General features: G+C 38.3%; 1 protein-coding gene across 2 annotated transcripts in view; it reads left to right on the forward strand.

Moving 5' to 3' along the window:
* Nucleotides 1-27,500, forward strand: part of MTARC2 (mitochondrial amidoxime reducing component 2) — a 90,091-nt gene that overhangs the window by 17,302 nt on the left and 45,289 nt on the right. Inside the window, exon 2 of one of the 2 annotated variants that reach the window (XM_053709364.1) lies at nt 11,313-11,486. The exons of the other annotated variant lie outside the window; for it this stretch is intronic. Within the exon in view, the coding sequence (XP_053565339.1) occupies nt 11,313-11,486 (174 nt within the window). The remainder of the gene's footprint in view (nt 1-11,312; nt 11,487-27,500) is intronic. 2 annotated transcript variants of the gene reach the window in all.

A 27,500-nucleotide genomic window follows, 5' to 3' on the forward strand; every position in this document is an offset into this window, starting at 1 on the left:
TAAGAAAACAAAACACTTTTCTCTGACAAACTATGTACTAGTTATTTTAACATTATTGCTGAATTTATGGTTTCCACACATCTGGTAAGAAGGGCCTTAAGTAGGGTTGCCACCGCAGCCATGTTTTCCTGGACACTTATGAGTTACACATGCTGCAGGGTGTGCAGGGAGGAACATGTATTGTGTTTCTGGACAGCACTATTCGTATTCCTCCCTGCATACCCTGCAGCATATGTAACTTATAAGTGTTCTGTATTTTAAGGGACGGGTGGCAACCCTAGCCTTAAGGCTCCACTATTTTTAATCTGATTATGTCTCAGAAATTAACTTAATCCTTGCCTTGCCTTTTTTTCTCTTCATTTTCAAGGTTAAGATTCTCTGTCCCAAACTAGGGACAAGAGGGGTGGTTTTCCTTTGCAGCTCTTCATGTTTTATTGAATCCTATTTATTTGCTCACTTGCCTCTGCTTGCAAGCAACTTCCTAACTAGGAGACATTTTGAACTAGATTTTCATTTTTACACTGGTATATTTCCACTCCCTAAGAATCTTTGAAATTAAGCGCTAAATTTCAGTTCATAAGAAGTTTTGAATAACTGGGGATGATATTTTCCAGTATTTTGATCTGTTATTTCTAGAAACAGCTGGCCTTTCTTTCGCTGCATTCTCCCTTTTCAGTTGAAATAAAGAAGCTCTTATTTTGTGAATTCGGAATTTATAATCTGTCAGAAGTCTATCCTGTTAGAGCCAAATTGGTTCATTTTGCAATTAAATAACAAGAAGTCAGTTAGTCCAGAAGGAGACCTTTATTATATATTTTTGATGCAAGTGTCTGATAGCCATTCATATTTCAGGTTTTATGTTTTCAGCACAGACTTCCTTTGCAGGGAGTATGTCCTTCCAACAGATTGCTAATTTTACAATTTAGTTTTTGTAAGGATTGTGGACAAATGGAATCTTCCATATATGAATCTATGGCTTCTAGTTTCTTTTGTTAATTTCACAATTAAAGGGACATAATACTCATATGCTAAATCACTTGAAACTGAAGCTGACAGTAAAATATCACCTGAGCATCTCTATGTAAAAAAGGAATATATTTTACCTCACAATTTCCTCAGCTCAGCAGAGTAAGTTCTGTGTAAAAAGTTATACTCAGCTGTTGCCCAGCTGCAGGTAAAACATAAAAAAATGAAGAAATGAACAGCAGCCAATCAGCATCAGCAGTGCTGAGATAATGAACTCTTTTACTGTGATCTCATGAGATTTCACTTAACTCTCATGAGATTTCATTGTAAACTTCCTTACACTGAATAGGGAAATAAGATGAGTGTGCACGACGCCCCCTTTGCTGTCCCGGGATAGACATACTGATTTGCTGCTTGAAGTCCTTGGCAATGGGGTTTGAATACTTAGGACATTTTGAGGTAAAATATCTTTCTTTTTTTACATAGAGATGTTCAGGTGATATTTTCTAGTCAGCTTTTTACAGCTATGCTGCATCACTTTCAAGTGTTTCAACATTTTGGGTATCATGGCCCTTTAAACCCCTTAAGGACCGACGACGTATGCCGTACGTCCTCAAAAAAAAATGCAGTTAATGACTGAGGACATTTGGCGTACGTCGGCAGTCTTGGAAAGAGGTGGAAGCAATCCTGATCACTTTCCTGTTATCGCAGTGATGCCTCCTGCAATAACGTTTTTTTACCCATCCGATGCAGAGAGAGCCACTCTGTGGCCCTTTCTGCACCGGATATCGTTGACCGCAATCATTGGTGGGTGGGAGGCGGGTGGGCGGCTATTGATGGGTCGCTGGTTTAAGAGGGGGGCGGGATCGGGGGTGCGCACGGACGCAAGCGCATGCACAGGGAGGGTGCGGGTGGGAACCGCTACACTACAGAAACTTTTTGAGAGAAGTGGGAGAGAGGGGGGAGTGAATTCATATAAAAAGGATCTAAGGGAGGAGGTTGGTCTTTGGAAGGGGGGAGCTACTCTACAGTAAAAAACAAACAAACATTTTTTTGTAAACTGGGTACTGGCAGACAGCTGCCAGTACCCTAGATGGCTCCCAATAAGGTAGAGGGGGAGGGTTAGAGAGCTGTTTGGGGGGGATCAGGGAGGTTGGGGGCTAAGGGGGGATCCTACACAGCAGCATATGTAAATATGCTAAAAAAATAAAAAATTAAAAGATACCTTATTTTAATACTGGCAGACTTTCTGCCAGTACTTAAGATGGCAAGGACAATTGTGGTGTGGGGGAGGGAAGAGAGCTGTTTGGGAGGGATTAGAGGGTGTGATGTATCAGGTGGGAGGCTGATCTCTACACTAAAGCTAAATTTTACCCTGCAAGCTACCTACAAGCTACCTAATTAACACCTTCACTGCTAGATATAATACACGTGTGATGCACAGCGGCATTTAGTGGCCTTCTAATTACCAAAAAGCAACGCCAAAGCCATATATGTCTGCTTTTTCTGAACAAAGGGGATCCCAGAGAAGCATTTACAACCATCTGTGCCATAATTGTACAACATGTTTTTTTAAATAATTTCAGTGAGAAACCTAAAGTTTGTGAAAAAGTGAACGCTTTTTTTTATTTGATCGCATTTGGCGGTGAAATGGTGGCATGAAATATACCAAAATGGGCCTAGATCAATACTTTGGGTTGTCTACTACACTACACTAAAGCTAAAATTAACCCTACAAGCTCCCTACAAGCTCTCTAATTAACCCCTGCACTACTGGGCATAATACACGTGTGGTGCGCAGTGGCATTTAGCAGCATTCTAATTGCCAAAAAGCAACGCCAAAGCAATATATGTCTGCTATTTCTGAACAAAGGGGATCCTAGAGAAGCATTTACAACCATTTATGCCATAATTGCACAAGTTGTTTGTAAATAATTTCAGTGAGAAACCTAAAGTTTGTGAAAAAGTGAACGCTTTTTTTATTTGATCGCATTTGGCGGTGAAATGGTGGCATGAAATATACCAAAATGGGCCTAGATCAATACTTTGGGTTGTCTACTACACTACACTAAAGCTAAAATTAACCCTACAAGCTCCCTACAAGCTCTCTAATTAACCCCTGCACTACTGGGCATAATACACGTGTGGTGCGCAGTGGCATTTAGCGGCCTTCTAATTGCCAAAAAGCAACGCCAAAGCAATATATGTCTGCTATTTCTGAACAAAGGGGATCCCAGAGAAGCATTTATGCCATAATTGCACAAGTTGTTTGTAAATAATTTCAGTGAGAAACCTAAAGTTTGTGAAAAAGTGAACGCTTTTTTTTTATTTGATCGCATTTGGCGGTGAAATGGTGGCATGAAATATACCAAAATGGGCCTAGATCAATACTTTGGGTTGTCTACTACACTACACTAAAGCTAAAATTAACCCTACAAGCTCCCTACAAGCTCTCTAATTAACCCCTGCACTACTGGGCATAATACACGTGTGGTGCGCAGTGGCATTTAGCAGCATTCTAATTGCCAAAAAGCAACGCCAAAGCAATATATGTCTGCTATTTCTGAACAAAGGGGATCCTAGAGAAGCATTTACAACCATTTATGCCATAATTGCACAAGTTGTTTGTAAATAATTTCAGTGAGAAACCTAAAGTTTGTGAAAAAGTGAACGCTTTTTTTATTTGATCGCATTTGGCGGTGAAATGGTGGCATGAAATATACCAAAATGGGCCTAGATCAATACTTTGGGTTGTCTACTACACTACACTAAAGCTAAAATTAACCCTACAAGCTCTCTAATTAACCCCTGCACTACTGGGCATAATACACGTGTGGTGCGCAGTGGCATTTAGCGGCCTTCTAATTGCCAAAAAGCTTTCTGCCAGTACTTAAGATGGCAAGGACAATTGTGGTGTGGGGGAGGGAAGAGAGCTGTTTGGGAGGGATTAGAGGGTGTGATGTATCAGGTGGGAGGCTGATCTCTACACTAAAGCTAAATTTTACCCTGCAAGCTCCCTACAAGCTACCTAATTAACCCCTGCACTACTGGGCATAATACACGTGTGGTGCGCAGTGGCATTTAGCGGCCTTCTAATTGCCAAAAAGCAACGCCAAAGCAATATATGTCTGCTATTTCTGAACAAAGGGGATCCCAGAGAAGCATTTACAACCATTTATGCCATAATTGCACAAGTTGTTTGTAATTAATTTCAGTGAGAAACCTAAAGTTTGTGAAAAAGTGAACCCTTTTTTTATTTGATCGCATTTGGCGGTGAAATGGTGGCATGAAATATACTAAAATGGGCCTAGATCATTACTTTGGGATGTAAAAAAAAATATATACATGTCAAGGGATATTCAGCGATTACTGAAAGATATCATTGTTCCAATGTAACTAGTGCTAATTTTGAAAAAAAGTGGTTTGGAAATAGCAAAGTGCTACTTGTATTTATTGCCTTATAACTTGCAAAAAAGCAAAGAACGCGTAAACATTGGGTATTTCTAAACTCAGGACAAAATTTAGAAACTATTTAGCACGGGTGTTTTTTGGTGGTTGTAGATGTGTAACAGATTTTGGGGGTAAAAGTTAGAAAAAGTGTGTTTTTTTCCCTTTTTTCCTCATATTTTATAATTTTTTATAGTAAATTATGATATGATGAAAATAAGATAAGATATAATGAAAATAATAAGATATGATGAAAATTATGGTATTGTTAGAAATTCCATTTACTGGTGAGAAAAACGGTATATAATATGTGTGGGTACAGTAAATGAGTAAGAGGAAAATTACAGCTAAACACAAACACAGCAAAAATGTAAAAATAGCCCTGGTCCCAAACGGACAGAAAATGGAAAGTGCTGTGGTCATTAAGGAGTTAATCTATTCTTTCCAGATTCAAGCCCTAGGATTAGATGCTCTGTTTTGGGAGTTCACTCTAATAAATGTGTTTTCTCTATTTTTCCTGATTCCTTATCTACTAGAGAATTTTTAAGGGAAAAGATAACATTATTTGTAATCCTTCTCTTTTGTCATGCAGACTTTAGTTCCCTCTGGGGCACTGATTTTCGGGCCTATTCTCTGGCTTCCCTAAGTCGGCCTTGTTTTTTGGGGGGCACAGGTGAATTATCAGCTGATTATTTTACATGGCTGTTTTGCCTGTTTCTATTCTGTTGGGGTGGCCTGGAGGCGAATTGGGGAATGGTGCCTAGTGCTAAGGTCAACAAACTCTCATAGATATTTTCATATTTAGAGCTTTAGATTTAAGGTTTGGCTGCTGAAAGTGTCTGTTAACTGCAGTTCAAAATGTTTGCCTTAATGTTTTGTTTACCTACAACTCTTGTAAACCTACAACTTTTTGTATTTTTCGATTCTTGATCTGATTTTTCCTTTTGGATGGTCCAATATAATGCTTTCATAGCAGATCTTCTGCTTTCTGTTGGCATTCTGCAAATAAGATTATATCTCAGTTAATTAAAAAAAAGTGTTGGTCTTTTTATAAGATGCTCTAACACCTGAGGCTTTAGATCTCAATCTTTTCAAGTCTTGGTCCAAACCCAATTTACTTAGATTTACAATTTCATCCTGGGTTCTTACTTTTGGATCCTTAGTTTTATTTCTATCTGGTCTCTCATTGAAACCATATTTCAACACCAAGAGATATTTAGAATTTTAGTTACTTTATGTGATACTGTCATACCTTATTATTTTATCATGATGGAATAAACTTGAGAACTTATACCAATGTTGTCTCTGACTTTTTTGAAGTCAAGACATTCTTTTTTCCTTCCTTCAGTCCTGATAAGCAGGGGTATCAAATTAACTCATTTCTAACCTCTTGGTTGTGATCTGTTTTAAGTTTTCTGCTAGAGGACTCAATTCCTTTTTGTAGCTGTTTTTTCTCTTTGTTTTGTTACAAGGTCCTCATTTTGGGTAGACATTCGCAAGGTCTACCATCTTTATTTGGTTTGTTCAAGTTATTTTGTGTTTGAACAAGTAATAGAATGAACAAGTTCCAGAGGGCTCATCATATTCTCATCAGGTCAGGCTCCTTCTGGACCTACCATCTTTGGTTTGGTTGTACAGATGTTTTCTATGGCTTACAGAAAAAGGGAACTTTGTTTATATTTTTCAAACTTGTCGTTTGCCAATCAGCTTCTGGTTTGGTTGGAAGATTTTGTCTTCAGTTTCATATTTATGGATTTTATAATTTTTGGTGTCAATGTTTTTATTCCCAACCTTTCTTTTATTACTACTTTGTATTCGCTCACTGGTAAGTATTACCAGGGGGGCCAAGATAACTGGAAATTAACAACCAAATATAAGCAATTTCTATATCTTGGCCCATACCCTGGGTAATACTTACCAGGCTCCCTCCCTTTTGCCTGGTTCACCCATTTTGTCTGGACCTCACTAGGAGGAGGAAGGGGTGGTGTCTCAGTAGAGACTTAATGTGGTAAATGAGGTGAGTGGATAGTTCTGTCCATGCCCCTCTGGAGAGGGGGTCTCACTGGTAAGTATTACCCAGGGTATGGGCCAAGATATAGAAATTGCTTATATTTGGTTGTTAATTTCCAGTTTTATTTTCGCAAAGGCAATATATATATATATATATATATATATATATATATATATATATTTAAGAAGAAAGGATAAAGAAAAAGCGCTAAAAGGGTCTCATTGGAATGAAAATGGATATAATATCCAAAATGAAAACATAATCTAGGCCAAAAATAGAGTGACTCAGAACAGAACTGTAATCAATATTTTCTTAAAGACAGTAGGATGTGTCGAGTTCAAAACCAAAAAACTCAATTACTTAAAACTCAATTTTAATTGTAAACATAAGTTAAAACCGCAATATATGCCACAACAAAATACTCTTAAATAAATAGTAATCCAACTAAATGGTTATAAACAGTTATTTTCTCTGGGTCCGGGATACTGGCTTACACTAACTCGTAGAAAGTATGTGAAAGTCAGTTCCCGGATCGTGTGTCCAAAGTGAACTGTAAGGGTTATTGGGGATTCCAATACAAAGTGCAATATGGAAATAAAAAATTAAACTAAATCGGTAAAAGATACAAAATGCTAAAATACAAAATAAAATGATCAATGTGGTATAGGTCTAACCTAAAATGGGATTATCGCACTAAAAACTATTATAGTATCTTTCCTAAATATAGACAGCCTAAAAAATGTATGCTGATTCACTATATTAAAAAGTGCTGTGTATAAAAAATCAATAATCCACCTTCTTGTAAAATCCTTTCTAGTATCCAGCAGGGATGGTGGTGCTTATCTGTATAAAGCTTTTTCCTTCTAATTGGTGTTAAAAAATGGAGGAGCTTCAAAATACCGTAAAACAAACTTCCTGTTTAATACTGATTAATGTTCAAATACAATGAAAGTACTTATCTGTATGGAGCTTTTTCGTTGGTGTATAGAATGGAGGAGCCTGAAAAAATGGTGTGTACACGCCGGCGTGGATTTTTTTTCAGTGAAACCAGAAATTATAGTACCAAGCAAATCCAAATTCAATCATACATGAATTGCAAATCACAATATGTTGTTTATCAAATAGAGTGTAAGTGTAAACAAATCTATATTGGTAGAACAAAAAGAATTCTAAAAACTAGACTTTTAGAACATGTGAAAAATATTGAAGGGGAAACGTCAGAATATGGTCTAAGAAGACACTTTGAGAAATTCCATAATAAAAACCCCAATGAATTCACAATTAAAGCTATTGAACAAATACCAAAATCATGGAATAGTGATAGACTGCTACAACTGAGAAAAAGAGAAACTTATTGGATCCACTTTTTAAATACAAGGGAACCATATGGTCTGAATAAAGATATAGACCTAGCAGCCTTTTATGAAAAATCTATTTCCAATAAATAAATAAATACAAATAAATTCAAATGCATTGCCATCTAAATAATTAGGGGAATCATTACAATCAAGACAAATATATAATCCACCAAAATATGGCATTCATCCTTGCATTTAATTAATTATTTATTTATTTACATATTGATTATTCAGATATTTTATTTATATATTAATTATATCTAAAAATATTTTTAATATGAAATTATTAATAATTATATTTAGAATATATTTTTAATATTTTTAGGATTTTAATCTGGTAGTCCCGATTCTATTCTTGTTTTTGTTCTTGTTCTCTCTTTTATGGACCAATTTTACATCTGAATGTACACTCTATTTAAAACGCCTTCTAGGTAAAAGTATTTATATGTTTAATTTATTTGGGGTATTTATTTATCCTAAGTGCTTCACATCACAAATAAAACCCTTTACTTAGGCATACACAATACTATCGAAAATATGCACTTGATCAAGAAAATTTCTACCTACAAATAAAGATAAAAATTAACATAAATAAATGGAAGCACAACCGGTTCTCAAAAATAAAAGGAGCCCAAGGATGGAGGTGGATCCTATCTCTGAGGAAGTGGGCATAGGACTCACGAAACACGTAAGAATTGTATTTGAACGTTAGTCAGTATTAAACAGGAAGTTTGTTTTACGGTATTTTGAAGCTCCTCCATTTTTTAACACCAATTGGAAGGAAAAAAACTTTATACAGATAAGCACCACCATCCCTGCTGGATACTAGGAAGGATTTTACAATAAAGTGGATTTAGTGCGATAATCCCTTTTTAGGCTAGACCTATACCACATTGATCATTTTATTTTGTATTTTAGCATATTGTATCTTTTACCGATTTAGTTTAATTTTTTTTTTGCATATTGCACTTTGTATTGGAATCCCCAATAACCCTTACAGTTCACTTTGGACACACGATCCGGGAACTGACTTTCATATTCTTTCTACGAGTTAGTGTAAGCCAGTATCCCGGACCTAGAGAAAACAACAGTTTTTTTTTGGCCTAGATTATGTTTTAATTTTGGATATTATATCCATTTTCATTCCTATGAGACCCTTTTAGCGCTTTTTCTTTACCTTTTCTTCTAAACTTTAAAATTTGTATTTGATAGTGGTATCAAATCAAAACACTAGAATATAGCAGCTTTAAGGTACTTCGCCTAAAAATTGTTCTGGGATTTAAAACAAATCCATTTATTGGACAGCGCTTAAAAAGATACCCTTAACACTTCTTATATATATATATATATATATATATACTGTGTGTGTGTGTATATATATATATATATATATATATATATATATATATATATATATATAGTTTAGAAGATTGGTGTATGGGCGCAAGACAGTACTTAACACTGAAAGTTAATCAGTTCACCTGTATGATATAGATCAATAAAATTAATAAAATTCATAACATTATACCGTTTGTACATATTACAATGAATATTAATATTGTAATGAAGTCCAATAACTGATGTCCAAAAAGATGTTAGGAGAAGGTTCCCACGTGATAGTAATTTCTTAGTTAGACAAACTTCAGGTAAGTTGGTGTGCCCACAGAAACCAATAGTAATAGATGAATTGTCTACTTACAAAAAAACTACCTCAATCAAAATGAGGTAAGTGCCGCACAGTTTGTTAAGTAGTTGGTTCTCTAGTCATTGACTCCTTCCATATGTATATTCATGTATCCACTTTGATCAAAGCCCCATGGAGAGAGATTTCTTTTTTATCAATTTCCTCAGATCAAATGCAATCCTTCCCCTTTAGCGCTGTAGCTACTGCCTTGTTCGTTCCCACACGAGTATATTGTATAGCCTGAAGCCAGTGTTCACTGAGAGTGAATATTCCAAAACTGTTCACTGCCTGACATGTAGTAAAAAGATGACAACATGGAGGGGACTCTGGCATGTAGTAAAAAGATGACAAGGTTGGGGTAACTCCGGCATGTAGCAAAAAGATGACAAGGTGTGTGTGTGTGTGTGTGTGGGGGGGGGGGGGTGACTCTGGCATGTAGTAAAAAGATGACAAGTGGTGGGGGGTGACTCTGGCATGTAGTAAAAATATGGCAATATGGGGGGTAACTTTGGCATGTAGTAAAAAGATGACACGGTGTGGGGGGTGACTCTGGCATGTAGTAAAAAGATGACAAGGTGGGGGGGGGGTGACTCTGGCATGTAGTAAAAAGATGGCAATGTAGGGGGGAGGTAATTTTGGCATGTCGTAAAAAGATGGCAATGTGGGGGGTAACTTTGGCATGTCGTAAAAAGATGACAAGGTGGGGGGGTGACTCTGGCATGTAGTAAAAAGATGACAAGGTGCGGGGGGGGGTGTGTGTGAATCTGGCATGTAGTAAAAAGATGGCAATGTGGGGGGTAACTTTGGCATGTCATAAAAAGATGACAAGGTGGGGGGATGACTCTGGCATGTAGTAAAAAGATTACAAGGTGGGGATGACTCAGGCATACAGTAAAAAGATGACAATGTGGGGTGACTGGCATGTAGTAAAAAGATGACAAGGTTGGGGTTACTCTGGCATGTAGTAAAAAGCTGTAAGGTGTGAGGGGGACTGTGGCATGTAGTAAAAAGATGACATTGTGTAGGGGGTAACTCTGAAAACACAATATAAATATTATCATGTAGCAAAAAGATGACAAGATGGGGGTGACTCTGGCATGTAGTAAAAAGATGACAAGGTGTGTGGGGGGTGACTCTGGCATGTAGTAAAAAGATGACAAGGTGGGGGGGGGTGACTCTGGCATGTAGTAAAAAGATGACAAGATGGGGAGGGGGGTAACTTTGGCATGTCATAAAAAGATGACAAGGTGCGGGGGTGACTCTGGTATGTAGTAAAAAGATGACAATGTGAGGGGGGGTGACTCTGGCATGTAGTAAAAAGATGACAATATGGGGGGGTAACTTTGGCATGTCGTAAAGAGATGACAAGGCGGGGGTGACTCTGGCATTTAGTAAAAAGATGACAAGATGTGGGTGACTCTGGCATGTAGTAAAAAGATGACGAGATGGGGTGACTCGGGTATGCAGTAAAAAGATGACAATGTGGGGTGACTGGCATGTAGTAAAAAGATGACAAGGTTGGGGTGACTCTGGTATGTAGCAAAAAGATGACAAGATGGGGGTGGCTCTGGCATGTAGTAAAAAGATGACAAGGTTGGGGTGACTACAGCATGTAGCAAAAATATGACAAGGTTTGGGGTGACTCTGGCATGTACTAAAAAGCTGTAAGGTGTGGGGGTGACTCTGGCATGTAGTAAAAAGATGACATTGTTTAGGGGGTTACTCTGAAAACACAATATAAATATTATCATACCATCCTCAGTACCATAAAAGAATATTTGAATAATTGTATTATGCAAACTGTGGTTTAATAATTCAGTAAGAGTATGTGTGTTTTTCATTGCAGGCATTGGCTTGTGGTAACAGAGAGCAAGGTGCATGTCAGTGCTCGGCAAGAGCCCAGAATGGTCCTCATATCTGTATCCTGTAACAAAGATCATCTGGTCCTCAATGCTCCTGAAATGGAAGATCTGAAAATCCCTCTAATTCTTCCCAAAACAAATTCAGTATCAATATGCAAGTGCGTAAGGCAATCACTATCTGCTACATATTGTCTAACACATATATAAAGCTACTGCTTAATGAGACATTGCACGTGAGCTGCATTTCGATATGACAAAATATATGTTGCCGCAAAAATGATAATAGGGCATCAAAGTGCAAAAAGAAACTGTTCTAAGGCTTACATGTAACTATGTGTTTGACCTCTGCAATGAGGTTAAACACATAGTAAAAGTCAGCTCCAGAGCAGTAGTTCCCTGCTGGAAGTTAGCTGAACACATCTGGTGAGCCAATGATAAGAGGCATATATGTGTAGAAAATAGCTAAAATATAGCTCCCAACGTGCAAATTAAAAAGAAACAGGAGAAGAGCAGCTTTGACACAAGTGAAACTTTATTGACACTGTACACTTGAATGCACCAAATATATCTGCTCACAAGATTAAATAAAAACAATGCCACATAAAAACATTCCCCAAATCGATCATAGGCTCACTGTGCTTTAATGGAATCGTCCTTGCTCGCAGCATTCCATTCCATTCCACAATCCACTACAGACCCAGCACAGCCTAGGCAATGATTTGACCGGAGGCAAACCTCAACGCGTTTTGTTTGCATTATACACAAACTTTTTTCAAGAGGATAATTGTTCACCTGCATCATAGTGCATATATACCCTCAAACACCACTTCTTATTCTTCCCAATTAGATTGCAGATCGTTTGATTGAGGGTCTCCATGTGGATGTTCATTCCACCCCACTGATGCGTCACTCATGTTGACGTTATACTTAAGGGAGCAGAGAGTGCCCAACCACTTGCATTGTAGATGTATAAAATCAACACTTAAGAGTTTCTGCTCATGTGGGGCCGGTCCACATTATTTATCACAACCCACAGTGCATTGCTGTTCCCAAAGTGCATTGCTGCTCCTTAGCCTATTTAGGTAGAAGTAAATTGAAAAGTCTCTTTAAAGTGCATGATCTAACAGAATCATGAAAACTTAAAGAGACACTAAACCCAATTTTTTTTTCTTTCACGATTCAGATAGAGCGATTTTAAGCAACTTTCAAATTTACTCCTATTATCAATTTTTCTTCATTCTCTTGCTATCTTTATTTAAAAAGCAGGAATGTAACGCTTAGGAGCCAGCCAATTTTTGGTTCAGCACCCTGGATAATAAACAAGAATAAGCCAGGTTCTGAACCTAAAATGGGCCAGCTCCTAAGCTTTACATTCCTGCTTTTTAAATAACGATAGCAAGAGAGTGAAGAAAAATTGATAATAGGAGTAAGTTTGAAAGTTGCTTAACATTGTATGCCCAATCTGAATTATGAAAGAATACTTTGGGTTTAGTACCCCTTTAAGTTTGATTTTACCATCTCATTAAAAGTATAAGTATCAGTTATGTACTTCCTACTAAGGCTCACGGGTTGATAGGTACTTCCTAACACAAAAAAGGATGGTACACTGAAGAAGTGTGCCCAACCTGGCAAATGATGCACATATAGCACTCTAGGCCCTGACTAATGGGCAGTGAAAATCCTGACTAGTTAAAATGTAACTTTTATTAATATAAGCTAAAATTGAGTGACACACACAAATAATTAAAAACAACACGGACACTAGTACTGTCGAACTATCAAAAAGTGAGGTAGGGGGATAATAATGTAGGACAATCAGGCCTATTTGTAATAACAATGAGTTATACCCTACTGTACACACAATAAAGTTGCTCAATAATGACCAAATATCTGGCTCCACTCTAGTATATATATTAACCGCTAAAGTATGTGTAATGTAATTCACAGTGTATTGTAAGTGTTCACTTTAGAGTATTATGGTAACTCAATGTTTTGATGTATCCAGAAAAACCGGACTCACAGCTGCTGTAAAACATATAGTGAATCCAGTTTATGGCATACTGGTGTATTTGCAGGTTTGCTTAGTAACCAATGGCAAAACAAGTAACTACAAACACAGCCCTCTCAATACGGGAGGACCAGAGTTGCAATTATATAACTAGATTTGTCACATGATAAGTAACATAAAAAGTCACCTGTCATTTATCTGCATAGATTCACTATAGTGCGATTCCTCAATCCCATGAAGATGGTATATCCTCATGAAACACCAATATTAATTATTCAGAGTCATTCATATTATGCTAATATTAGAGAGTATATTGACAGAGTTAATCATAGGTGTGGTGCTTGTAACACTCCGTTCTCCTTTCAACTGTTATCACAGTGTTAATAAGCAGAATACCATAAGTTAAGGTCCCTTTTCAATAGTTGAACCTTTTATAGTACGTAAGATCTCGGTAGTGGAGTTACTGGCACTTTAAGTATGAGTAAAATACTACTACATAGTAACATAGTAACATAGTAGATAAGGTTGAAAAAAAGACTGAAGTCCATCGAGTTCAACCTATACAAATCTAAAGTACTTACAAAAAGCTCCAGTTAAGCTTAAATAACCCCACTAAAAGGTGACTAATTTAATACTAGCAATCATATCCATGAATTTTATATACAGTTTATATACAGAAATGTATCCAAACTATTTTAAATGTATCTAGGGTATTGGCTTTCACTACTTCCTTTGGTAATGAGTTCCACAATTTTATTGCTCTTACAGTGAAAAAACGTTTCCGTTGCAGGATATTAAATCTCCTTTCCTCCAACCTTAAATTGTGACCTCTTGTCAGAAAAATTTTCTTGGAATAAACAGAGCTTCTGCCATCTCTGAATATGGGCCTTGAATATATTTATATAAAGTAATCATGTCACCTCTCAAGCGCCTTTTTTCTAAAGAAAACCCAGTTTGGCTAGCTTCTCCTCATGAGTTAATTTCTACAATCCCCTTATTAGCTTTGTGGCCCTTCTCTAAACTTTTTCTAGTTCTGCAATATCTTTTTTGCGATCGGTCCCCAGAACTGCACTCCATACTCAAGGTGAGGTCTTACCAGGGCTTTATATAGTGACAGAATTATGCTTTCCTCCCTTGAATCAATGCCTCTTTTAATACATGCTAGTATCTTATTAGCCTTTGAAGCTGCTGCCCTGCATTGTGCACCCATCTTTAGCTTGTTATCTATTACTACTCCCAAATCCCTTGCCTCCTCTGTTTGGTTAAGTCTTGTCCCATTTAAAAAATACGTTGCCTGCTTATTTTTACTTCCAAAATGTAGAACCTTGCATTTTTCCGTATTAAATCTCATTTTCCATTTACTTGCTCATACTTCTAATTTTTGCAGATCCCTTTGTAATGAAAGTTCATCCTGCTCTGACCTAATGACCTTACTTAACTTAGTATCATCTGAAAAAATAGAGATGTCGCTATTTAATCGTTGCTCCAAGTCATTTATAAAAATATTAAAAAGAACGGGCCCAGTACTGATCCCTGGGGGACTCCACTGATTACCTTTGTCCAATCTGAGTATGATCCATTTACTACTACTCGTTGCTCCCTATCTTTTATCCAGTTATTTATCCACAAACTAACATTTCCAGCTATTCCCAGTCCCTTAATTTTGTGCATTAATCTCTCATGTGGTACTGTATCAAATGCCTTTGCAAAATCTAAGTATATCACATCAACTGATTCCCCTTCATCTATATTTTTACTTACTTCCTCGTAGAATCTAATTAGATTAGTTTGACATGATCTATTTCTCCTAAAACCATGCTGATTAGAACTCATAATCTTGTTTACACGAATATGCTCATCAATATAGTCCCTTTATAATCCCTTCAAATATCTTCCCCACTATTGATGTCAGACTAACTGGTCTATAGCTTCCTGGATCATCCCTGCTTCCCTTTTTGAAGAGTGGCACCACATCAGCTTTACGCTAATCCTGGGGTACCATGCCTGAGGATAATGAGTCTTGAAAAATTAAGAGTAGAGTCTATAACAGTGCTAAGTTCCCTTAACACCCTTGGGTGTATTCCATCTGGGCCTGGAGTTTTATTTACCTTAATATTATCCATTTTTTTCCCTGATATCCTCTAAACATAACCCAGTTAATGGTATGGACTGGCATGTTCTATTTTGTTCCAAAGTATCATCCAATGGTTCCTCTCTTGTGTATACTGAAGAAAAAAACTGGTTTAGTACCTCAGCCTTCTCCCTGTCATTATTTATCATGCTACCTTCCACGCATTTTAATGTACCTATATTATCCTTCTTAGATTTTTTGCTATTTATGTACTTAAAGAACCTTTTAGGGTTAGACTTAGAATCAATTCAATTTTGGCTAATTTGATTGCTTTTTTTGCATGCATTGTTACATTCCTTATAAATATTGTATGTTGAGTCTGTACTATTTTCTTTGAATAATTTAAATGCCCCAAGTTTTTTCCTAATTTCTCTTAACACATTTTTATTTATACATAACGGCTTTGATTTTTTATTTTTATAACCATATGGTATTTGTTGATATGTATATTTATTTAACAAAGTTTTAAATATTATCCATTTATCCTCTGTATATTTATTAGAGAATACTTTGTCCCAACTTATATTATTTAATGATTTCCTTAAATCGTTGAATGTTGCTTTTTTGAAGTGAAAAGTCTTAGTTAAACCTTTAAGACACTGCATATGAAAATAGATTTCAAATGTGACCATGTTATGATCACTGTTACCCAAATGTTCTTTGACTTCTATGTTTGATATTATATCTGTATTGTTTGATAGCACTAAATCCAATATAGCTTTACTCCTAGTTGGCTCCTCTATTAATTGTGACAAGAAGTTATCCCTGAGAACATTTAAAATCCATCCCCCTTAGCTGAATTACTAGTTTCATTGGCCCAGTTTATATCAGGGTAGTTAAAATCTCCCATAATTACAGCACTGTTATTAGCAGCCTTACCTATTTGCATTAGTAGTTGAGTTTCCTCCAGGTCACTAATGTAAGGGGGCTTAGCATGTTCCTAGTAATATTTTTTTAGGATTCCCCCCACACTCTTTATTTCAACCCACAGGGTCTCTACATTGTCACTTGTATCATAAATATCTTCCCTTATTGTAGGTTTAAGGTTAGGTTTAATATACATGCAGATTCCTCCACCCTTTTTATTATTCCTGTCCCTCCTAAATAAAGTATACCCCTCTAAGTTAACTGCCCAGTCATGTGAATCATCCCACCAAATTTCAGTTATACTGATAACATCATAGCCCTCTTCTGCAACTAAGAGCATCAGCTCCCCCAATTTACCTGTCATGCTTCTTGCATTTGTTATCATACATTTAATTTTCATGTGATTTCTGCAGCTACTTGGTGAGCTTTCCTCTATACTTTCTAATGTGACATTTCTTAAGTCATCCCTTCCTTGAGATATTAAGGGAGTGACAGATTCACAGACTGATCTCTCTGTTCTATTTTCTTCTAACTGACCCTCCCCCCTTTGCCTAGTTTAAAAGGTTATCTTAACGTGCTACCATCCTTTCCCCCAGCATACCAGCACCCATGCCATTTAGGTGCAATCCATCCTTACTGTACAGATTGTACCCTAATGAAAAATCAGCCCAGTGCTCTAAAAAGTCAATCCCCTCATTGTTACACCATGTTTTTAACCATGAATTAACAGACCATAGCTCCTTCTGCCTTACTGAGTTAGCACACAGCACTGGTAATATCTCAGAAAATATTACTTTGGAGGTCCTTGCTTTAAGCTTGCTACCTAACTCCCTGAAGTCATTTTTTAGGACTCTCCATCTCCCGCCGATTCCTTCATTAGTACCAATATGCACCATGACTGCAGGATCAGACCCACATCCATCTAACAATCTATCAATACGCTCCACAATATGCCTAACATGAGCCCCTGGAAGACAGGAAACTGTTCTATTTAAAGGGTCTGGCTGACAAATTACCCTATCAATCTTCCTAATAATAGAGTCTCCTACCACCAACATCTGCCTCAGGCTCTGACTTGTAGGCCCCTCTTCCATGACTTACGGACTGTTAACTATAGTTTGCCCCTCTACCATGTTTGAAGGACTGCCCTCCATAGTATGCTGCTCTTCCACAACTAAAGGACTGTTCACTATACTAGGCAAACCAGCCCTCTCTGACACTGTCACCCCCGAACTGATATCCCCAACATCTTCACTTAATCTGGCAAATCTATTGGGGTGTACCAGCTCAGAACTGGCCTGTCTCTTCCGCTTAACTTTACTTTGCCCTCTTACTGTGACCCAGCTACATCCCGGAGTCTCCTCATCTGAATCATCCCCGTTCCCACTGCTAGAACCATTACTGTCTCATAAGTTCTAGTAGGTTGCTGAAAAATAGTATTATATATACTGATTCTTATAAATGTATTTAAGCGTCTGTTATCTCCGCCTGTATATGCGGTTAATGCTTAAGCATCATTACATGTAAATAGTTTATAAGCATACTGACTCAATCTCCGTCTACAGTTGGAGTGTTAATAAACAGGTTACTATACGTTATAATGCTCCTCAATCTTTAGACCTCTTATAGTGCATGGGGTATAAGTAGTAAGGTTACTGGCACATTAAGTGTGAGTCTAATTTCAGCATGTATTAAATTACAAATAGCAGGAGTAGATTACTCAAGTATATAATGCTACTTTGTATAAACCCGCTGCTACCCCAATCCACTTGCTATATACAGAAATATTTAACATAGTATGGTAGCTCAATTAACGTACTATTCATATGCTATATACTGAGCAGGCTATGCTTCAGATCATATTCCCCTTACATGCGGATGAGTAGCTCAAATTAGATAAAGTGCTGGTATGCTTTGTTTATATAAATCAGTCAACTTAGGTAGCAAGGAGAGTTTACTCAATAACGTAACCCTGTGCTAATAAAGTCTGGCACAACCCAGACTGAGCAACGTAATTAATTTTAGCGGGTAAGATTTAGAGCAACAAACAGTAACTAGTGTCAGGCAATTAAAATTGTATCATGAGCATCTTCACGCTCACAGTTATCCCCTGACACGTTTCACCCCTCCGGGCTTTGTCAAAGAGCTGGATTGGGGTAGCAGCGGGTGTATATAAAGTAGCATTATATACTTGAGTAATCTACTCCTGCTATTTGCAATTTAATACATGCCGAAATTAGAAACTATCCACATGTAACAATGCTGAAACAGTAACCGCATAGTCAGGCGGAAATAACTGGTGCTTAAAATACATTTACAAGCATTAGAAGATATGACACCCTCTTTCAGTAATCAACTAGAGCTAAGGAGATAGCAGCTTTTTCACTCACACTTAATGTGCCAGTAACTCCACTACTGATAGCCCATGCACTATAAGAGGTCTAAAGATTGAGGAGCGATTATAACTTATAGTAACCTGTTTATCAACACTCCAACTGCAGACGGAGATTGAGTCAGTAATCAAATATATGCTTATAAACTATTTACGTGTAATGATGCTTAAGCATTAACCGCATATACAGGTGGAGATAACAGACGCTTAAATACTACTATTACTATTTTTCAGCAACCTACTAGAACTTATTAGACAGTAGTATTTTACTCATACTTAAAGTGCCAGTAACTCCACTACCGAGATCTTACGTACTATAAAAGGTTAAACTATTGAAAAGGGACCTTAACTTATGTTATTCTGCTTATTAACACTGCGATTACAGTTGAAAGGAGAACGGAGTGTTACAAACACCACACCTATGATTACCTCTGTCAATATACTCTCTAATATAAGCATAATATGAATGACTCTGAATACATAATATTGGTGTTTCATGAGAATATACCATCTTTATGGGATTGGGGAATCGCACTATAGTGAATCTATGCAAATACACCAGTATGCCATAAACTTGATTCACAATCGCCTAGATTTAGAGTTTTGTCGGTAAAGACCCGCGGTGCTAACTCTCCTTTTTTTCCAGCGCACCCTTAAGACAACGCTAGTATTTAGAGGAGCGTTGAGCCAAATTTAGCTCCACTTCAACCCTCAATACCAGCGTTGCTTACGGTAGCGGTAAGCTGGAAAAACGTGCTCGTGCACGATATCCCCATAGGAAACAATGGGGCTGAGCTGGCTGAAAAAAAACCTAACACCTGCAAAATAGCAGCGTTCAGCTCCTAACACAGCCCCATTGTTTCCTATGGGGAAACAATTTCTAAGTCTGCACCTAACACCCTAACATGAACCCTGAGTCTAAACACCCCTAACCTTACACTTATTAACCCCTAATCTGCCTCCCCTGCTATCGCTGACACCTGCATTTTATTATTAACCCCTAATCTGCCGCTCCAGACACCACCGCAACCTACATTATCGCTATGAACCCCTTATCTACTGCCCCTAACATCGCCGTCACCTATATTATATTTATTACCCCCTAATCTGCCCCCCCCAACGTCGCCGCCACCTGCCTACACTTATTAACCCCTAATCTGCCGACTGGACCTCGCCGCCACTATAATAAATGTATTAACCCCTAAACCGCCGCACTCCCGCCTTGCAAACACTATAATAAATTGTATTAACCCCTAATCTGCCCTCCCTAACATCACCGCCACCTACCTACAATTATTAACCCCTAATCTCACGCCCCCAACGTCGCCGCTACTATAATAAAGTTATTAACCCCTAAACCTAAGTCTAACCCTAACCCTAACACCCCCCCTAAGTTAAATATAATTTAAATTAATATAAATACATTTACTATAATTAAATAAATTATTCCTATTTAAAACTAAATACTTACCTATAAAATAAACCCTAATATAGCTACAATATTACTAATAGTTACATTGTAGCTATTTTAGGATTTATATTTATTTTACAGGCAACTTTGTATTTATTTTAACTAGGTACGATAGCTATTAAATAGTTAATAACTATTTAATAGCTACCTAGTTAAAATAATTACAAAATTACCTGTAAAATAAATCCTAACCTAAGTTACAAATACACTACACTATAAATAAACTAAACTATAATACAAAAAACAAACAAACACTAAATTACAGAAAATAAAAAAAATTACAAGAAACTAATTACACCTAATCTAAGCCCCCTAATAAAATAAAAAAGCCCCCCAAAATAATAAAATGCCCTACCCTATTCTAAATTACAAAGTAATCAGCTCTTTTACCAGCCCTTAAAAGGGCTTTTTGCGGGGCATTGCCCCAAAGTAATCAGCTCTTTTACCTGTACAAAAAATACAACCCCCCAACATTAAAACCCACCACCCACACACCCCTACTCATCCCACCAAAACCCCCTTAAATAAACCTAACACTAACCCCCTGAAGATCTCCCTACCTTGAGTCGTCTTCACCCAGCCGAGCCGAATTCTTCATCCAAGTGGAGCAAGAAGAGGTCCTCCATCCGGTAGAAGTCTTCATCCAAGCGGGGCAAGAAGATGTCCTCCATCCGGTAGAAGTATTCATCCAAGAAGCGTCTTCTATCTTCATCCATCCGGAGCGGAGCGGAGCCATCTTCTATCCAGCCGATGCGGAGCCATCCTCTTCAACCGACGGACTAATGACAAATGACGGTTCCTTTAAGGGACGTCATCCAAGATGGCGTCCCTCGAATTCCGATTGGCTGATAGGATTCTATCAGCCAATCGGAATTAAGGTAGCAAAAATCAGCCAATCGGATTGACCTTACATTCTATTGGAATCGAATTGACCTCGCATTGTATTGGCTGATCGGAACAGCCAATAGAATGTAAGGTCAATCCGATTGGCTGATTTTTGCTACCTTAATTCCGATTGGCTGATAGAATCCTATCAGCCAATCGGAATTCGAGGGACGCCATCTTGGATGACGTCCCAATCAGATTGAACTTCAATCTGATTGGCTGATTGAATCAGCCAATCAGATTTTTCCTACCTTAATTCCGATTGGCTGATAGAATCCTATCAGCCAATTGGAATTCGAGGGACACCATCTTGGATGATGTCCCTTAAAGGAACCGTCATTCGTCGTTAGTCTGTCGGTTGAAAAGGATGGCTCCGCGTCGGCTGGATGGAAGATGGCTCCGCTCCGCTCCGGATGGATGAAGATAGAAGACGCCACTTGGATGAATACTTCTACCGAATGGAGGACCTCTTCTTGCCCTGCTTGGATGAAGACTTCTACCGGATGGAGGACCTCTTCTTGCTCCGCTTGGATGAAGAATTCGGCTCGGCTGGGTGAAGATGACTCAAGGTAGGGAGATCTTCAGGGGGTTAGTGTTAGGTTTATTTAAGGGGGTTTGGGTGGGTTAGAGTAGGGGTGTGTGGGTGGTGGATTTTAATGTTGGGGGGGTGTATTTTTTTTACAGGTAAAAAAGCTGATTACTTTGGGGCAATGCCCCGCAAAAAGCCCTTTTTAAGGGCTGGTAAAATAGCTGATTACTTTGTAATTTAGAATAGGGTAGGGCATTTTATTATTTTGGGGGGCTTTTTTATTTTATTAGGGGGCTTAGATTAGGTGTAATTAGTTTAAACTTTTTGTATTTTTTTTTATTTTCTGTAATTTAGTGGTTTTTTTTCTGTATTATAGTTTAGTTTATTTAATTGTATTTTAGTTTAGCTAATTGTAGGTAATTTATTTAATTAATTTATTGATACACAGAGTGCAGAATTATTAGGCAAATGAGTATTTTGACCACATCATCCTCTTCATGCATGTTGTCTTACTCCAAGCTGTATAGGCTCAAAAGCCTACTACCAATTAAGCATATTAGGTGATGTGCATCTCTGTAATGAGAAGGGGTGTGGTCTAATGACATCAACACCCTATATAAGGTGTGCATAATTATTAGGCAACTTCCTTTCCTTTGGCAAAATGGGTCAAAAGAAGGACTTGACAGGCTCAGAAAAGTCAAAAATAGTGAGATCTCTTGTAGTGGGATGCAGCACTCTTAAAATTGCAAAGCTTCTGAAGCGTGATCATCGAACAATCAAGCGTTTCATTCAAAATAGTCAACAGGGTCGCAAGAAGCGTGTGGAAAAACTAAGGCGCAAAATAACTGCCCATGAACTGAGAAAAGTCAAGCGTGCAGCTGCCAAGATGCCACTTGCCACCAGTTTGGCCATATTTCAGAGCTGCAACATCACTGGAGTGCCCAAAAGCACAAGGTGTGCAATACTCAGAGACATGGCCAAGGTAAGAAAGGCTGAAAGACGACCACCACTGAACAAGACACACAAGCTGAAACGTCAAGACTGGGCCAAGAAATATCTCAAGACTGATTTTTCTAAGGTTTTATGGACTGATGAAATGAGAGTGAGTCTTGATGAGCCAGATGGATGGGCCCGTGGCTGGATTGGTAAAGGGCAGAGAGCTCCAGTCCGACTCAGACGCCAGCAAGGTGGAGGTGGAGTACTGGTTTGGGCTGGTATCATCAAAGATGAGCTTGTGGGGCCTTTTCGGGTTGAGGATGGAGTCAAGCTCAACTCCCAGTCCTACTGCCAGTTTCTGGAAGACACCTTCTTCAAGCAGTGGTACAGGAAGAAGTCAGCATCCTTCAAGAAAAACATGATTTTCATGCAGGACAATGCTCCATCACATGCGTCCAAGTACTCCACAGCGTGGCTGGCAAGAAAGGGTATAAAAGAAGAAAATCTAATGACATGGCCTCCTTGTTCACCTGATCTGAACCCCATTGAGAACATGTGGTCCACAAGGAGGGTAAACAGTACACCTCTCTGAACAGTGTCTGGGAGGCTGTGGTTGCTGCTGCACGCAATGTTGATGGTGAACAGATCAAAACACTGACAGAATCCATGGATGGCAGGCTTTTGAGTCTCCTTGCAAAGAAAGGTGGCTATATTGGTCACTGATTTGTTTTTGTTTTGTTTTTGAATGTCAGAAATGTATATTTGTGAATGTTGAGATGTTATATTGGTTTCACTGGTAAAAATAAATAACTGAAATGGGTATATATTTGTTTTTTGTTAAGTTGCCTAATAATTATGCACAGTAATAGTCACCTGCACACACAGATATCCCCCTAAAATAGCTAAAACTAAAAACAAACTAAAAACTACTTCCAAAAATATTCAGCTTTGATATAAATGAGTTTTTTGGGTTCATTGAGAACATGGTTGTTGTTCAATAATAAAATTAATCCTCAAAAATACAACTTGCCTAATAATTCTGCACTCCCTGTAGTGTAGTGTTAGATGTATTTGTAACTTAGGTTAGGATTTATTTTACAGGTAATTTTGTAATTATTTTAACTAGGTAGCTATTAAATAGTTATTAACTATTTAATAGCTATTGTACCTAGTTAAAATAAATACAAAGTTGCCTGTAAAATAAATATAAATCCTAAAATAGCTACAATGTAACTATTAGTTATATTGTAGCTATATTAGAGTTTATTTTATAGGTAAGTATTTAGTTTTAAATAGGATTAATTTATTTAATTATAGTAAAATTATTTCTTAAAATTTAATTTATATTTAAGTTAGGGGGGTGTTAGGGTTAGGGTTAGACTTAGGTTTAGGGGTTAATAACTTTATTATAGTAGCGGCGACAGTGGGGGGGGACAGATATTAGGGGTTAATATTTGTAGGTAGGTGGCGGCGATGTTAGGGAGGGCAGATTAGGGGTTAATAAAATTTATTATAGTGTTTGCGAGGCGGGAGTGCGGCAGTTTAGGGGTTAATACATTTATTATAGTGGCGGCGATGTCCGGTCGGCAGATTAGGGGTTAATAATTGTAGGTAGGTGGTGGCGACGTTGGGGGGGACAGATTAGGGGTTAATAAATATAATATAGGTGTCGGCGATGTTAGGGGCAGCAGATTAGGGGTTCATAGGTATAATGTAGGTTGCGGCGGTGTCCGGAGCAGCAGATTAGGGGTTAAAAAAATGTATTATAGGGTTTGCGATGTGGGGGGGGGGGCCTCAGTTTAGGGGTTCATAGGTAGTTTATGGGTGTTAGTGTACTTTATAGCACAGTAGTTAAGAGCTTTATGTTCCCACGGTAGCCCATAAAGCTCTTAACTACTGACTTTTTTTGACGGTAGGAGTCTTGTCGGTAGAGGCTTTACCGCTCACTTCTTCCAAGACTCGTAATACCAGCATTAGGCAAATCCCATTGAAAAGATAAGATACGCAATTGACGTAAGGGGATCTGCGGTAGCCTCGAGTCGCGGAAAGAAAGTGAGCGATAGACCCTTTCCTGCCTGACTCTAAATACCAGCGGGCGTTAAAAAGCAGCGTTAGGACCCCTTAACGCTGCTTTTGACGGCTAACGCCAAACTCTAAATCTAGGCGTATATGTTTTACAGCAGCTGTGAGTCCGTTTTTTCTGGATATTTCAAAACATTGAGTTACTATAATACTCTAAAGTGAATACTTACAATACACTGTGAATTACATTACACATACTTTAGCGGTTGATATATAAACTAGAGTGTAGCCAGATATTTGGTCATTATTGAGCAACTTTATTGTGTGTGCAGTAGGGTATAACTCATTGTTATTACAAATAGGCCTGATTGTCCTACATTATTATCGCCCTACCTCACTTTTTGATAGTTCGACAGTACTAGTGTCCGTGTTGTTTTTTTTGTTTTTTTTGGTTTCAAAAGAGCTTTATTAAAGAAAAATAAACTTATTACAAAATAAAATATATTCAGTGCACAATATTATACCACATATTGAAGAATAATGACAACATAAAATGAAGAGTATAAGGCACTCATGTATACTTATCAAGATAACTCGTGAGTACAGTTCGCTGTGTTCTTGGGTGAGTAAACGTCCAAATGTAAATTGAGTCAAGAGCCATATCTCCGGGGAGCAATCTAAAGTGGATATATATCAGGAGAACTGGTACCCCCATGTGTTAATGAGGTACATACGTATCAGATTGAGTTACAGTATACATATTGTAACAAAAGGTATTAAAGTCATACCCATAGAATATTCTAGTACAATAAAAGTAAAGCTCAAAACTAAACAAAGAACCATTCCAGCTAGTAAAAGGATAACAAAGTAAAAGGAATGGAGAGGGGGAGGAGAAAGTAGGGGGGGGGTCCAACTGGGATAATGAGCAATTATACTACTATTTGCCTAGGATAGGGTCGTGGGGGAGTGTAGGAGTGTTTGCCAGTAGAACTGAATATTGTGATATAGAGGCAAGCATCCATTTTTTAAAAAAGATTATTCTTATATTGAGAGGAGTTCAGAGGTATTATGTAACCAGTCCTGCAATGTAGGGATGGCTGAAGACTTCCATTGACGGACGATAAGCAGCCTAGCGCTGTTCAGGCAATATTGCAAAAGCTTCCATCAGATTCTACATATTTTACCTGGATTATAACTAAGAAGGGCTGTGAGAGGGGATAGGCAGAACTGTTCCCCTAATATGACCTTCAGATGAGTAGAAATTGCCTCCCAGAAGGGATGCAATTTCGGACAGTGCCACCAAATATGCGCCATCGTGCCAGGAGACCCACAACCCCTCCAACATGTTGCATTAGTGCTAGGGTATATGTGTTTAAGCCTGACTGGGGTAAGATACCATCGAAATAGGATTTTGTGGTTCATCTCCAGGATTCTAGGGGAGGACGAGGATTTAGAGGAATGGTAACAGATGTTTTCCCATTGTTCTTTAGATATAGGGAGATCTAAGTCTGTCTGCCAGGTGGAATCATATGAGGAGGTAGGTAATGTAAGAGTGTTGTCTAGCAGCTTTTTGGCTATGGAGAGAGACCCCCTGGGTACAGTCCCTCCATGACAGAGGCGCTCGAAACAAGTTAGTACTCTCAGAAGCTCACCTCTGTGATGTGAAGAACCCACCAAGTGTGTCAACTGGGCATATTTCAACCACTTAGAGAAAACACCCCCTTATAAACATGTAAACAGGATTGTCTGACCCACCCCCAGGTGACTTGGTTCTGTTGGAATTATCTCTTTGTTGAACTCAGCATTTAGTGGTATTGGGATCATGGGGGATATAAACGAGGAAATGCCTCTAGTCTTGGCCCGTACATTGTCCCATGATCGAAAGATATGTGAGTAGAGTTGCAATGATCTAGCATATGCAGGTCTACAGTTATCACTAATCCAGCAAAGCGGCCCTATGGTAGGGGAACCTAACAGATGGGAGTCAATGGAAATCCAAGCTTTAGTAGGAGTGTGTTTGTGCCATTCCCAAACTCTTTGTAGTGTCACCGCTTTGTAATATTGAGAGACTAAAGGTACTCCTAACCCACCCTCTCCTAATGGTTTTATGAGGACTTTTTTTTTACTAATTTGAGGTTTAACATTACCCCATATGAAGGAGTTTATTACTGACTGGAGTTGGTTCAGGTATGTCGTGGGTAGGTGTATTGGGGCAGCTTGGAAGTATACAGGATCTGGGGGAGGGTGGTCATCTTGACCGATTGTATCCTGCCCCACCAAGAGATAGGTTTGGCTTCCCAGGTTTCAAAGTCTCTCTTCAGTTTGTGCAATATGGGCAAATAGTTATATTTAAAAATTTTGTTAACAGTGGGGGCCAGGTTGATACCGAGGTATTTAATTTTATAATGTAACAAGTTATAGTGACAGTGGGCTCTAAGGGCTTCAAAATCTCCTCTTCGCATATTAATGTTAAGGATTTCTGATTTCTGGGCATTAATCAGGAAATTAGAATGGCTACCAAATCTATCGAATTCACCAAGTAAGTGTGGCAGGGATTGAAACGGGTGGGTGAGCAAAGTGAGGATGTCATCTGCGTAGAGGGAGAGTTTATATGTGTTGGAGCCCAGGTTGAGACCAGTGATATAGGGATTGTTCCTTATGTGTGCCGCGAGCACCTCGATTGAGATAGCGAAAAGCAAGGGAGACAGGGGACACCCCTGTCTCGTGCCGTTTTGTATTTTAAATCCATCGGATAAGGTCCCATTCATTCGGACCCTTGCGATGGGGCAAGAGTACAAACTGAAAATCCTTTGGATCATGATAGGGCCAAAACCAAAGGCCCCCAAACTATGTTTCAGGAAGTTCCAGTCCATCCGGTCGAATGCCTTTTCAGCATCAGTGGAAATCAAGATTGAAGGTACTCTCGACCGG

Source organism: Bombina bombina, chromosome 4, assembly GCF_027579735.1.
Source record: "Bombina bombina isolate aBomBom1 chromosome 4, aBomBom1.pri, whole genome shotgun sequence".
Classification (NCBI taxonomy): domain Eukaryota; kingdom Metazoa; phylum Chordata; class Amphibia; order Anura; family Bombinatoridae; genus Bombina; species Bombina bombina.